This window comes from Gavia stellata, chromosome 13 (assembly GCF_030936135.1).
Source record: "Gavia stellata isolate bGavSte3 chromosome 13, bGavSte3.hap2, whole genome shotgun sequence".
Classification (NCBI taxonomy): domain Eukaryota; kingdom Metazoa; phylum Chordata; class Aves; order Gaviiformes; family Gaviidae; genus Gavia; species Gavia stellata.
The window spans coordinates 15727251-15740832 of NC_082606.1; the positions used below are offsets into that span (position 1 = coordinate 15727251).

At 54.2% G+C, this 13582-nt stretch overlaps 1 protein-coding gene across 1 annotated transcript; it reads left to right on the top strand.

The window, feature by feature from the left end:
• The first annotated feature begins 4289 nt into the window (after positions 1 to 4289).
• On the top strand, positions 4290 to 12854 carry RHCG (Rh family C glycoprotein). Its single transcript, XM_059824044.1, has 10 exons — positions 4290 to 4500; positions 7879 to 8065; positions 8547 to 8697; positions 9453 to 9600; positions 10007 to 10173; positions 10874 to 11011; positions 11368 to 11504; positions 12042 to 12166; positions 12537 to 12610; positions 12789 to 12854. The coding sequence occupies exons 1-10, from the start codon at positions 4290 to 4292 to the stop codon at positions 12852 to 12854; spliced, it is 1404 nt and encodes a 467-aa protein (XP_059680027.1).
• Positions 12855 to 13582: the final 728 nt, after the last annotated feature.

Sequence of the window (13582 nt, forward strand, 5' to 3'; positions counted from 1 at the left end):
CTACCATACCACCACTCTGTCCCACCCCGGTGGAAGTTTGTTTGCCATTCTGCTGAGCCAGCCAAAAAAGGTTTTGTTTTGGATTGACTCAGATGCTTTTCTTTCAGGACACTCCTCAAGGACTTGCACAAGCAACAAGTCACCTTTGATGCTGGGCAAAGCCCAGAGACTCACTTGTGCTGTGTGAAGGCTTCTGAGACTCCTCGTATCATCCTCCTCCAGTCCCCTCTCCACCCCACATGCCCAAAGGCTACGGGTAGTGGCTGCTGCTGCTTTGCCCATTAATTCTGGAAGAGCAAGTCAAGCTGGGCAAAGGGCTCCATGGTGGATCTCCAGGCAGTCATCCGGGAAGGGAGGGAGCTGCAGGAAGGGAAGGGGGCAGGCTGGGAGGGTTGGCTGTGCTTCTTGGGTGTTAAAAGTCCTCAGAGGTGGCTGTGGCCTGGGTGTAGCATGACATGGGAGGTCATTGGTGCCTCCTGGGGAGGCAGCTTCCCCAGTTCTCTGTCTTAATGGAAGAGACTTTGATTTGTTCCCCTTCTGCTTCCCAGCGAGCTAGGCAAGCCAGCATGTGCTCTGGGGTAGATCCAGCCAGGAGCAAGGATCGCTGCTGCTGCATGTGGGCTAGCCCAACCTCATGTCCCTCCCCTGCAGAAGTTCTGGTATTGCCTGGTTTTTCCTGGTTCTCCTCACTCCAGTGAATCCTTGGAGCTGCCAGGAGATGAAGGGGGGAAAGGCGAGGGTAAGCAGGCAGGGACTGTCAGATCAGTGCCCACAATGCTGCAGACAGTGGAGATGGTGCTTCCAACTCAGCCCTCCCCTGGGTGTCTCCAGACCCCCGGGGTGTTCGGCTTTGCGGTCAGCTCTCGGAGCCAGCACAGCACCTTGGCCCCAGCGTTGGCTGCGATAAGATCTGCCGAGACAGTTCGCAGCGACCCAAGGAGCCCCCATTCCCTCCTCTCCAGGGTGAAGCTGCCCTGAGGCCTCCACGCAAGAAGGAGGGATTTCTGTGCACTTTAGATTTTGTTTTTACATGTCTCAAGTATTTTTAGTGCTTGTAAAAATGAGAAACTGGGAGAGACCCAGCTGGGACCAGTACAGTACAACCCTCACCCAGACCCTTCCCAAGGCAACTGAGACCTGACTGCTGCCAGCCTTAGTCCCACATCTCCAGAAAGAAGGGCAGATGTACCTGCCCCTCTTCCCCCAGCATCATCCCGCTGATTTTTTGGGGAAACCTTGCCACTCTTATGGGTGCTGGACATGATGTACCAAATTTGGTGGTGGAGCAGGCAAGCACTGCTTCCAGCGGGCACTGCGCTGGCTCACACTGGCATGGAATTTCCAACTGAGCTTTTAAGCAGGTTGACATTTGTGACTGGGCATGGTGAAATCTGCCCTATGCATCCTACCACGCCGCTAGGTACCGCGTAGGATGTACACAAAGAGCTTGGTCAAACCCACCGTAGGAAGCACTCTGCCAGCATCACTGCAGGCACCTGCGCTGGCACGGCCCCATCAGCCTTTCCAGTGTTACCCTGGCCCTGCAACAGAGCCTGAAGAGGAGCTGGTCCTTTAATGGGCTCTCATAGCGTGGGCAGCCAGTAAAGCATACCAGCTCTGATGGGACTGCAGTGGCTAAGTGCTGATCTGCAGGTCGCTAAGGAGGGGCAGTGCGAGGCAGTGCAGCAAGGTGAGACTATTGGGCCAGCAGAAAAGCCATTAGCCTTTGTCCTCAGCCTCCAGACGCAGGGGAGAGGGGCCGGGGACAGTGGGTAGGACAGAACTGCAGTGTCCTGGGCTATGCAAGGGCTTCACAAGCTGCTTTTCTAGGGATGCTACCATTTCAGTGAGACCGTGGATTAGAAAAGCTCTGCAATTTGGTTTCTTCTGCTAAAGGGTAACCACAGAGCATAATTGCTGGTGGCTATGCTAGCGGGCCGTAGCAAGTTCCCTTGTGTTATAAAATGCGCCTCTGTGCCTCTGTGTTGCCTTTCTCAAGGTGTCTAAGAGCTGCTCTAGGGTAGGGCTGAAGACTGGTCCTACCACGTAGCTGGCAGGAGAACATGCAACTATCAACAGGGCTTCTAGCAATTAGGGCTCAGGTATTGTTTAGGGATTTCAGCTTCTTTGCAGCTGGAGATCTCTTCTTTCCTGGTGCATACAGCTGAGACCGCCCTGCAGAAACCATGCGTAATGGGAGACCCAAAAACATAGTGGGTGGGCCCTGAGCAGCATCGCTCGAGGGAGCACCCGTCCTCAGGACAACAACATCCACTTGCTTTAGGTGTCCCCACCAAGTGACCCCAGTCCAGCCAAGGCCAGCTGAAGCTCTGCTCATGCAGGGTAAAGGGCTAGGCAGATGGGGTTCCCTTTTCCTCAGCCCCAGCATGGACAGGAGGGGAGGGGTGCTGGTGCAGACCCTTGCCAAGCACAGCACTGGTTTGCAGTCCTGACCTCCCAGTGCTCCCCCAGGGCTGCAGGAAGGAGCCTGCACCCTGATGCTCTCCCATGGTCCGGTGTTCACTTGCTGTCTGTGTTCACATGCTGTCTTACTCACAGCTGACCCTCCCTGGTGTGTCTGGATTGCTAGCTGGTTCCTCTGCCATACAGAAGTGCTCCTGAGCTGCACCTCCTCACCTCTTTCCAAAGCTGTCTTTGCCCTGCTGCCTGCATGGGGCCCAAATGAGGTTGGAGAATGATTTTGTGTGGCCATCAGTCTCTTCAAAACCATCTACAGCATTTTTCTGCCATCTGTCATTTTGAGAAGAAAGCAAACAAGAAAAAATAATAAACTGAAATTATTGCCTAATCAACACAGAAATCAGTGCTGCTTGCTCAGCCTGCGGGCCATGTTTAGATGCCATCAGCAAATTTGGGCAGCTTGCCTGGGCTGCAGTCTTTCATCTCTTGAAGACTGACAGTCAACTCTGGGATCTGCAGGCAGAGGAAGGAGCTGGGATCCACTTGGAGGTCTTGCACGGCTCTTTGGGGAAAGAGCACATGGTTCAAAACCGTGGGAAGAAAGGAGCATTGTGTTTATGTTCATTAATTAAAGGAAGCCCCATACCAGAGGAGGGGACATGTAGGCTGCAGCTCTGAGGTCTCCAGCCCCATCTCCAGCACCATCTCAGGCTACTGCCCTGGTTCATGCAGTCCCAGCCGGCTTGTCTTGATGGGAGGATGTGCTGGGTAAATCACTCCGGGAAATGATGGGACATGTGTCACTTCTACATCCTTATAGATATACGGCAGCCTTGGCAGGGCTGCCACATGTCTGTGCATGCATGCAGGATCTTGGCATTTGGTTTGAAGCATATATCTTCCTCTTCCTCCTGGGACTGCTCCACAGCGGGACCTGCACTCAGTGACTCAGGCTGCCTTGGCAGGTATGTGGGGAGGCCCCACAGCTCATCTTCTGGTCATCAGAAGGGAGCATGGCCCCTGGGCTCAGCCCCATTTGCTCCTGGTCAAAGAGAGCTGGCTGCTCTGAAGAGGGGGTGGGCAGCCCCAGACAGAGCCCCACTGCAGCAGGGCTGTGTCCCCCCATCTCTGCATCCAGGACAGAGGCTCCCAGGAGGAAATGAGCCCCACTGACAGTTTGGTGTTGCCCAAGAGGCTCTGGGAGTTGCCCTCCATGGCATAGCAAGCCTGTCCCTGCTCACCTCCACCCTGACTTGCACGGTGTGGACTGTTCAGATGCACACCACAAAGCAAGGAGCAGGACGGCCTCACCCCGAGGCAAAGAGTCTCCTGGGGCTGCTGCTGTGCCCTGCGAGACTGGGGGGAACAGCTGAGAGCTGGGCGATGGTCACCCTGCCTTCACCCTCAGTGTCAGCTGGGGAAGGGCGCTTGCGGAGCTGGGGCTGGGGGGTGGTGAGGGGAGCACCCAGGGCAAGGAAGGAGGGCGCTGGTGGCGGTGGTGGTCAGGGTGCTCCTGCAAGGGGAAGGGAGGGGGTGTGGGGCTGGGCAGAGCAGGGGGCAGGATGCCCAGACTCCACTCCCCCATCACACTGGCCTCCACGTCTACCTACTCGTCCCTGGGGAGGCAGGGCTCAGAGGTGCTCGAGCTGCTAGAAGAAAAGGTGCCGAGACCTGTCCCTCCTCCCGGGGAGGAAGGAGGGCCAGAGGAGCAAACCTGCTAAAGCTCCCGCGCTCTGAAACGTGATCCTGCCGCAGGCACCTCCCTGGGCCCCACCTCGCCCTCTCCAACCTATATATGTCGCCGGCCTTGGCTGGGTGCAGGGGACACGGGCTCATACGGTCTGCCGGGCCCCCGGGGATCCCTGTGGATGGATCGGCCGAGGCACCAGGGGATGGCGAAGAACACGTACATGCGCTGGCGGCTCCCGCTCGTCTGCCTCCTCTGGGAGGTGGCCATGATCGTCCTCTTCGGGGTCTTCGTACGCTTCAGCCCTGAAGCTGATGCGCACTGGGAGGAAGAGAAGCGAGAGATGAACCTGACCAGCGACATAGAGAATGATTTCTACTTCCGATACCCGTGTGAGTATTTGGGAAGCTTAGTCCTGGTGCTGGCTGGTCCCCATCCCATCCCAACCCATTGCATCCCATCCCATGGTAGAGCCTGTCAGAGGCAATGCCTCCACCGATTGCTGGGAAGTCGGGCTCCTGCCTTAAGGCTGGTTTGGGGCACACCAAGGAGCAAGAGAAATGCCTCACGGCCCTCCAGTGCTCTTGGGGCTTTGTCAGCAGGGTGCCATGACACCAGTACATGACGTCTTTTTTCCAGGAATAGGGCTGACGTGTTCCCAGCACCCTGCAAGTTTCGGCTTGCTGCCCCCTCCCTCGGCTCTGGATCAGAGCAAGCTTTTCTGTGCATATGGAGGAATGGCTGTCGAGATCCTGTGACATCTTCCTCCCCTTCCTACGTCCTCCCCCTCATTAGTAAATTACCCTTTAGCTACTAGCATTTCCATGCCAGAGTCCTCCTAACCTGCCAGGTTCTCAGGGCTCTTGGGTTGCTGCATCGTACTGACACAAGGATTATTCAGGTGGTTAAAGCCCTTCTGGGCAAGTGGTGCCTTTGGCCGGCTTTGATCTCCAGGGCTGGTCATCTTTGTGAGCCATTCAGAACAGGCTGCTTCTGTAGGCAATTGTTTCCAAGGAAGCAACAGGCCTGAGTCATGCATCTATTTAGAACATTTCCATTAAAAACACCTGCTAAATCAAAGGAGCTATAGAAACCTGTAGCTGCTGAGGATTATCTAGTTCAGAAAAGGATTTGCTTACAGAAACCCGCGGCTCAGCCGGCCTCTGGGTTAGTCTACGGCCATGACTGCCCTGGGCTCTCCGTCGAGACATGCCCTTCGGACAAACCCCACACAGGTTGACGTGAACCAGCAGCAGTGCCGGAGGGCTGCTCTTGTCACCAGTGTGCTGGGATGATATCAGGGGTCCAAGAAAGAGCTTGTAGGAGCTAAGGACGTGACATTTCTTCTGTCCTCGTACCCCACCCCTGCTCCGCAGCACCAAATATTCCCCCTCAAATGACTGCATGGATTCAGACAACTAAATCAATCTAAGAGCAACTGCTTAGTTCAGTTTAGGTTTGAATTACATTTCTGTTTCAGACCTGAGGACGGGCTCACATGCCCAAAAGCACAGATGATTTTCCTCCATTATCTAATCAGAAATATTCTCTCTCTGCAAAGACGGACAAACATGGCAAGGCAACAGAGTCTTGGCATTTTGATCCCTGTGTCCATCCAGCGCTGCTCAGAAGACAATGCGATGGTTGAACACCCGAGGATCATTTGTATTAACATGTCTGTGACCGCTGCTGTCCATAGGACCTGTCTGCAATGGCACTGGGATAGGAGTGACAAACTGACAGGTCCTCCAAGCCCAGAGATGATTGGGAAGGCAGGCAGAGGGAAGCCTATGCACAGTTGTGTCAGTGGTGCCCATTGCCAGGTCCAGTCAGTGTGACAATTCCTTCTCATTTTGAATCGCACATGGATATTCCCTAATGGGTGACTTCTCTGCTCTCTAGGGAAAATAAATGAGATTCTTCAGCACAGGTAGCATTCCCAAAGCCCAAACACTTCCTCTCAATAGTGACAGCAATTGTCCTTCCACAAAAGCAGTCACAAAACCTTTAGGGCATGGCAGCGCCCAGGCTGCCTCTGAGTGATGCCAGCGTTATTCTTCCCAAGGGAAAACAAACGCAAGGGTTAGAAAAAGGCTTTAGACTGAGTGCAGTCTGAAGAAAGACCTGCTCTTCCTCCTGAGTTTGTACAGAGGATCCCAACACGGTGGGGATCCTATGTGTTTTCAAAGGGCGCACAGTCCGCAGCTTTAACTCTGACCTGTGTATTTCTGCTTTTAGGATGAAAGTGGGAATATATAATGCAAATGGCAGCAGGTAATTCTAGCTGTGTATTGTGCTGCTTACACTGGAGAAGAGAGGTGGGGAGAATAAATACAGCTGCAGAGGGCAAGTCTGTGGGATTGCATGGTAAAACCAGAGTTAGGAAGACTGGTTCTTAGGACATGCAGATAAGTGCATTTGAAGTGACCTCCACTGAACAGTGCCAGTGGCAGATCTTGTCTCCTTCCTTTTTTTATGAGTGATCTCATAGGCATGGGGGGCATTTAAAAAAAAAAAACAAACAGATTAACCTGTCTTTGCAACATGGCACTACATTGCTGGAGCCTGTTCAAATGCTCATCCTTATACAAGTTGCAAGATCTTGTAAAGCACCAAAGTACAAAAGCCAAGGCTTCTGCAGAGCTACACCTCACCCAAATCCTCACCCAGCCCTTAGTGGAAGCAGCAGATACAACCCCACTGTCCCTGCAGGAGTGGATCTGGGGCTGCTGGATTTCAGCACAGGTTCGGGCTACAGCAGATTCTCAGTCACTGAATTTCCTTTGCCCTGAGCTCATGCCTTCTCTGAGGTGCACAGACATTGCTGGTTATAGTGGCTATAATGGTTTGTGTGCTGCATAATGAAGAACTTGCTGGTGTAGCTCCATCGATGCTGTGTTTACCTGTTCTACAGTGTGGGTTTGCTGGTGGGAGTGTTCTGCCAGGGGAACCCAGCCCTGGGTCTCCTGCTCTTTTCATGGGCAGAATGGCCTCCAGTGTGGGGGTTTGCATGGTTCAATTTGTAAGTATGCAGCATTTCAGCTCACTTAATTGCAAAGCGATGCTTATCTGATAGAAATGTACAGCATTAAAAAGTACAGCAGTTTTACTGCACCGAGAAGTTCTTTCAAGAGGCTCATGCAGGTTTGGTTTCCCCCGGGGAAGGGCATCTGAGGGGCTTGAGTTAGCAGGTCTGAGCACTTGTGGGAAGAACTGGGTCTCTCTGGTTTAAGCACTCAGAATCTCACAATATGGGATCCTGGGCTCAAGGGTATTTTGCTACTGATTTCAGCAGCATTTAAAAATTTATTTGTAAACTTCCCTTGTTCTTGTTCTCTTCTTGCTCTGAGCCATCACCAGTATCCTGCATTGGATGGACCTACCCAAAATGACCATTCATGTGCTTTTAACAAAACTTCACTGTTCATTTTACATGACATTTTCGGAGTTTTTTACAAAAGGGGAAAAAACAATCTGAATAGAAAAATGTTTTCCTTTGTATGCTCCATTAGCCTCTGGTCTTCTCTTGCATGCAGCTTTTAATAAACATTTTGTACTTTCAAGACTGAGCCTTTTAACCAAAAGCCAGTTTCCGAAAGCTGAGCCATTTTCAGACTTAGAAATGTGAGGACATGGGACAAACACACATTTTCTCTTCAATTTCCTCCCTACTGCCACTGATGTGGTTAGTTTCCTTTCACTGCCAACTTCAAATGGCACTCGCAGCCCTGCCTTCCCTACAGAGCTGACGGTCCCTTTCCTCTGCACAGCTTTCCAGGACGTCCATGTGATGATCTTTGTGGGCTTTGGCTTCCTCATGACATTCCTCAAGCGTTATGGATTCGGCGCCGTGGGTTTCAATTTCCTCCTTGCTGCCTTTGGGATCCAGTGGGCTCTCCTGATGCAAGGCTGGTTCCACTCTTTCAAGAGCGGGAAGATCCTCGTTGGAGTGGAGAAGTAAGGAGGAGATGGGCTTTGGGATGCCACCTCTTGACTGACCAGTGGAAGAGCTGGGACAGGAGCCAAGCAGCCAGCAGCGCCTGTCCCTCTGTTACATGCAAACAAGTCTCTAAAATGTTGTCTTCCCTCCACATACCTCCACTTGCTTTCCACCTTTGCGCCTAAAGGTACTTGCCATTATGGTGGTACTGCTCAAAGGGAAATGTGAGACGAGCATCACTCCTTAGTCCCAAGCCAAGCACCATGCACATCAGTGCTAAGAACATACATAATCCACATTATTTAAATAATTTTGGGGAAAGCACCTTTCCTGGACAGTATGTCAGAATGGGAGGAAGGTCAGTGGGAAATCCAGGGCTGGCTCCTAATCACCTATTTGTCTTCCTTCAGGTGGGATCTCTAGACCTGGGAGTGGGTGAGGGTGAGTTACAGAAGAGTATTTCCTCATTAAACCACAATTATCCTTCCCCTTTTCCAGCCTGATCAATGCTGATTTCTGTGTGGGCTCTGTGTGCATTGCCTTTGGGGCCATCCTGGGCAAAACCAGCCCCATACAACTCCTCGTCATGACTTTGTTTCAAGTCACGCTCTTCGCAGTGAACGAGTACATCCTCCTCAACCTGCTTCATGTAAGGCTTTAGGCAGCACCCTCTTGGTTCTGCTCCTTCCTCTCTGCATCTCTCCAAATTGTCTCCCTTTGCTATGGCTCCACCAAGCCACTGCCTTCATAAGCATTTGAAATGCAAGAATTCAGGCAGAAAAAGTAGAGAGATTAGAAAAGAGGGGGTCAGTGGGTGGTACTTCCCTGAGAAGGGAGATCTCCTGGAGTTTTACACACAAGCCTGGCAATTCAAGAGCACTGTGTCCCTTCACTGCAGCTTCCGAGGCAGACAGGGAGTCTCAGCACAAAGGGCCGGCCATTCTCTTTGTGCCTGAGATTTCCCTCTCATCTGTTTTTCCTGCTGGAATATGGGCATTGCAGAAGGAAATCAAGTGACAAAGAGGACGAGATGTCTGCTGATGGAGGCAGGGCTTCTGCCCTCCGAGAGAGGGCTTGGAGGGCTGGGAAGCAAATAAGCTCCCAGAAGACCTGAGTGCACATGGGAGCCAGCGTGGCTATTGCTGCAACCTGCTTGCCATTGGGAAACTCCCCTCTGCTTCAATGCCTTCCAAGGGGAATATAAGAGGAATGCCATGGCCATGCACAGGACCAAGTGAGTGGGATAGATAGCAGGACCAGAACATTTTTGTCTCCCTTTTCCCATGACTGAATGCAGGCTGGATGGGTGGGTGGGCAGACAAGCTGGGCATGATGCAAACCAGACCTCAGCTCCAAAACAAGTGGCGACTGCGGAAGCGAACCTCTGTTTTCCTATGGCTGCAGGTTAAGGATGCGGGTGGCTCCATGACCATTCACACCTTTGGAGCTTACTTTGGCCTCACAGTGACACGCATCCTGTACAGACCCAACCTGGAGCAGAGTAAGGACAAGCAGGGCTCTGTGTACCACTCGGACCTCTTCGCTATGATCGGTGAGTCAGTCCCTGCCTCAGGGGCACTGGTACATGGCAACCACTCAGTCACGGAGGGCTGGTCCCTCCTGTGTCTCTGGGAGAACCAAACCGAAACCAGGATCTGGGGCCGAGAAGCTCTGTATCCCAGTCTTCCACCTCTCAGAGCTACTTAGCTCCCTTCATCAGTGGCTGGGCTGAGATGGTGCCTGGGAAGACAAGGATGCATTTTGGTTCCCCCTCTCTGCAGCATGGGGGGTGCCCCTCCTGATGCTGGTCCCATCATGGGGGGTGCAGCTCGGGGGCAGCAGGACTACGGGATTTAACTTCCCCTTGTGCAGAAAGATCTTCTTTACAGGTTTTTTTCAATCCCTGTATTCTCTCTTTTCCCTTTCTTTTCTTCGTCCCCTCCTCCCCATGCCACCAGGTACCCTGTACCTATGGATGTACTGGCCCAGTTTTAACTCGGCAATTTCTGAGCACGGGGATGCCCAGCACCGGGCTGCCATTAACACGTACTGCTCACTGGCTGCTTGTGTCCTCACCACAGTAGCCTTCTCCAGCATGCTGCAGAAGAAAGGCAAGCTTGACATGGTAAGATGGAAGTGGAGAGTCCTGCGCTGCCCAGGGGACTTATAACGAGGTTGATCGAGGGTCTAGGAAACAACTGGCACTTGTTCTTTGCTGAACAGATACTAGGTTTCAGGGCGTGATGGTGCAACCAGCATCCAGGCAGAAACCCAGAGGCTTTATTGAATAAACAGGTAGAAAGTGAGTCCTGCAGTTCTTGAGGTGCAGGGTGATGCCCTGCACGTGGTGGACCTAAGTCACAGCAGGGACTGGACTTGCTCTGCCCAGAGAGCTACTGATGGGCATGTTGCAGAGCCACGTTTGGCAGCACTCTCCAGCAAGCCGAGCAGGGCCTGCGCGGCAGCTCATGAGCAATCGGGGGGCTGACTTGTACGTGTTATGTGTGTGGGTGACATGTCTCTGTGACAGCAGAGCTTGTGTGACACATGGGTGAGACAATTTCCATCTCATCACAACTCCCAACCCAGATTTGTGGATGCAAAGAATGTGTGTGGTACAGGGAGTGGGAGTCTATGTGTGCCTGTGCTACAGACAGAGGCTGCCTGTTCTTCTCTTCTTGTTTTTCACCACCAAGCAGGAAAATGGGCCCTGATATTTACTCTAGAAGCATTTTCAGAGCTGATTCTCCCGCTTCACCATTTGCACCATCCCTGAGCAATTACAGTCTCCCCGAGATGCCAAGACAGGGCGGTTACTTCTGCAGGTCCACATCCAGAACGCAACACTGGCAGGCGGCGTGGCCGTGGGCACCAGCGCGGAGATGATGCTGACTCCATATGGCTCCCTCATTGTCGGGTTCATCTGTGGCATTGTGTCCACAGTGGGGTATGTCTACCTCACGGTGAGTGCTGCTCTAGGGGTCACCAGCCCTGATCCTGCTAAGGAGACCAGGAATGGATTCACTTCCCTTTGAGGGTTCCTGCTTTCCACCATCCCTTACGCAGATGCACTTCTGACTCCATTTACTGCCCAAAAATGTTCAGGAAGGTTCAATCTCCCAACAGGAGAGTGTTTGGAGGATATGTTGTTATATTATCTTAAGCTTGTCTTACATCTTTGTCTACAAGCCCTTAGTTCTTAAATGGGACACAATATGACTCTTCCTTCTCTGCTTATCCCAGTTCTCAATGGAAGGAACTAATCCTTTCCAGGGCTGCGCTCATGTCCGTGATCTCTCTCTACCTCCCTTCCCCTCAGCCTTTTTTGGAGTCCAGGTTGCACATCCAGGACACATGTGGCATCCACAACCTCCACGCCATGCCAGGCCTTATTGGGGGCATTGTGGGAGCCATCACTGCAGCTGCAGCCACAGAGGATGTATATGGAAAGGAAGGGTAAGACAGCTTGAAAATCTTCTCGGAGAATACATTTTACCTGGGGCTCCTTGGGCTGGGAGCAAGGAGCAATTAACAGCCCTTGTTAATTGTCCAGAGTTGCGCCTTTCCCCCTCAAAAACATGGGGTGCACTGACTGTGTCAGGCTTACTGAAGCGTAAAAGACTCATCTCTTGCAGCTGACTTCTGGTGGCCTCAAAGAGTGAGCCATAACCCCGCTCTTTGGCATTATTCTGGGGCACGGTAGGCGGGGAAGTGCTCCTCCCTCCATCCCTGCATTGTTTTAGGGAGTCAGGTAAGGCTGAAGGTCTGAAATAGAAATGTTTATATTTTGGGCTCCTCCCAGGTAAAGCTTTGCCAGGGGCCAGAGGAGAAGGAAGTGTGCCGTGTTTTGTATCATTGCGACACTCTCCTGGTCCGTTGCAGAAGAGGGATGGGGTTGGGGGGAGTCCCAGAGGGAGCAGGGCAACACGGCTCCTCCAGAGCAAGGGAAGATCTCCTGCCAGGGGCTATCCTTGCCGTTTCTGCCCTCGGCAGGTTTATCAAGGCGTTTGACTTCACTGGCACGTACCAGACGCGGACACCCAGTGTCCAAGGAGGGTTCCAGGCGGCCGGCATTGTGGTGTCTCTGCTGATGGCTTTCGCCGGGGGGGCCCTTGTGGGTAAGCAGGAGGGGAGCGTGGAGAGGGGAGGGTTGAGTCCAGCACGTGGCTGAAATGGAGGCGTCCACGTACTCCCGCCTGTAGCTGGATGCGTCCTTCCCACTCGCACTGCAAGGGGTGCAGGCCCTGCCTTGCTCACGTTTGGAAGCCCTGTGGCGGGACCCCCCCAAAGCCTCCAGGAGCAGGGGAAACAAGGGGGGAGCAAGCTCAAAGGGGTTTGGAGAAAAGGGGGGATCAGCACCGCGCACCATGCCAGGGCTGCGTGTGCCCCCTTTGCTGCCGTGACGGGTGGACCCCGGCCATCCGCACCCTGCCTGCACCCCACATGCGTTACGGCCCCCTGCCCACCGCCCTGCCCGGCTGCTTCCAGGGGCCATCCTGAAGCTGCCCATCTGGGGCGACGCCGCCGCCGAGAACTGCTTTGAGGACGACATTTACTGGGAGGTGAGGCGGAGGCGGGCGGGCCGGCCCGGCCGCGGGCCGAGGCGCTGGGGCGGGATGTGGGGTCGAGGCCGGCGGCGGGAGCGGGCGGAAGGGGGCGGGAGGCACAAGATGGCGCTCTCGCCCCGCGGCCTGAGGGGCCGCCGTGGCGCGGCGCTGAGCGGGCTCTGCCGCGCCGCAGGTGCCGGAGGACGAGGAGAGCGACGTGTACCACATGCACAACCCCGACAAGCCCGCCTCGCCCTGAGCCGTCCCCAAGCTCTCAGCCGCCCGCGCCGAGGGCGCTGCCTCATCGGGCGGGGGCGACGGGGCCGTCCGCCATCTTCCCACCCGCGGGGCTGCCCCCACCACCTCTTCCCCCACCGCAGGACCCCGGGCCCCGCTCCTGGGGGGGGCGAAGCTCGTTTTCTCCCCATGACGACGAGGCACCCGGCCTGGCCCTTCTCTCCCGCTTTTGTAACGAGCTGTTGTGAATAAAACAAAAACGTGTTCTTCTTTCCAGGCCTGTGCTCCCTTGTGTGAGTAGTGGCGCAGGATGGGATGTCGCCCAGCCCCTGTCTCCTGCCAGCGGCACAGAGCACCTGCTAGGAGAGCTCTTGGCTGCCGGGGTAAAGCAAAGGCACTGGGACACTCCCGCTGCCCGGCGGCCCAAGCGGACGCACGAGCGATGGCAATGCAGGGATAGCGCAGGCTGTGGAGGCACTCGGCTTAGGACCTGGCACCTTAAAATACAGCGGCTGGAGGCAGCAGCCAGACTTGTCCACGGCGGGGGCTGAGCCTGGGTGGGAAGCTCAGGCCGGGCTGGTGCTTTTTGCAGGGGATAGTGCTGGGGTGCAGTGGCTGCCCCTGTGCTCAGGCAGCCATCCAAGGCCTGGGTAAGGGCCAGCTTTGAGTCTGGCTACACTTCTATACGTCTCCACCATCACCTTCTCAGCTGCTCTACTGAGGCCTCCATCAGCCCCTTGAGAGCCTTGT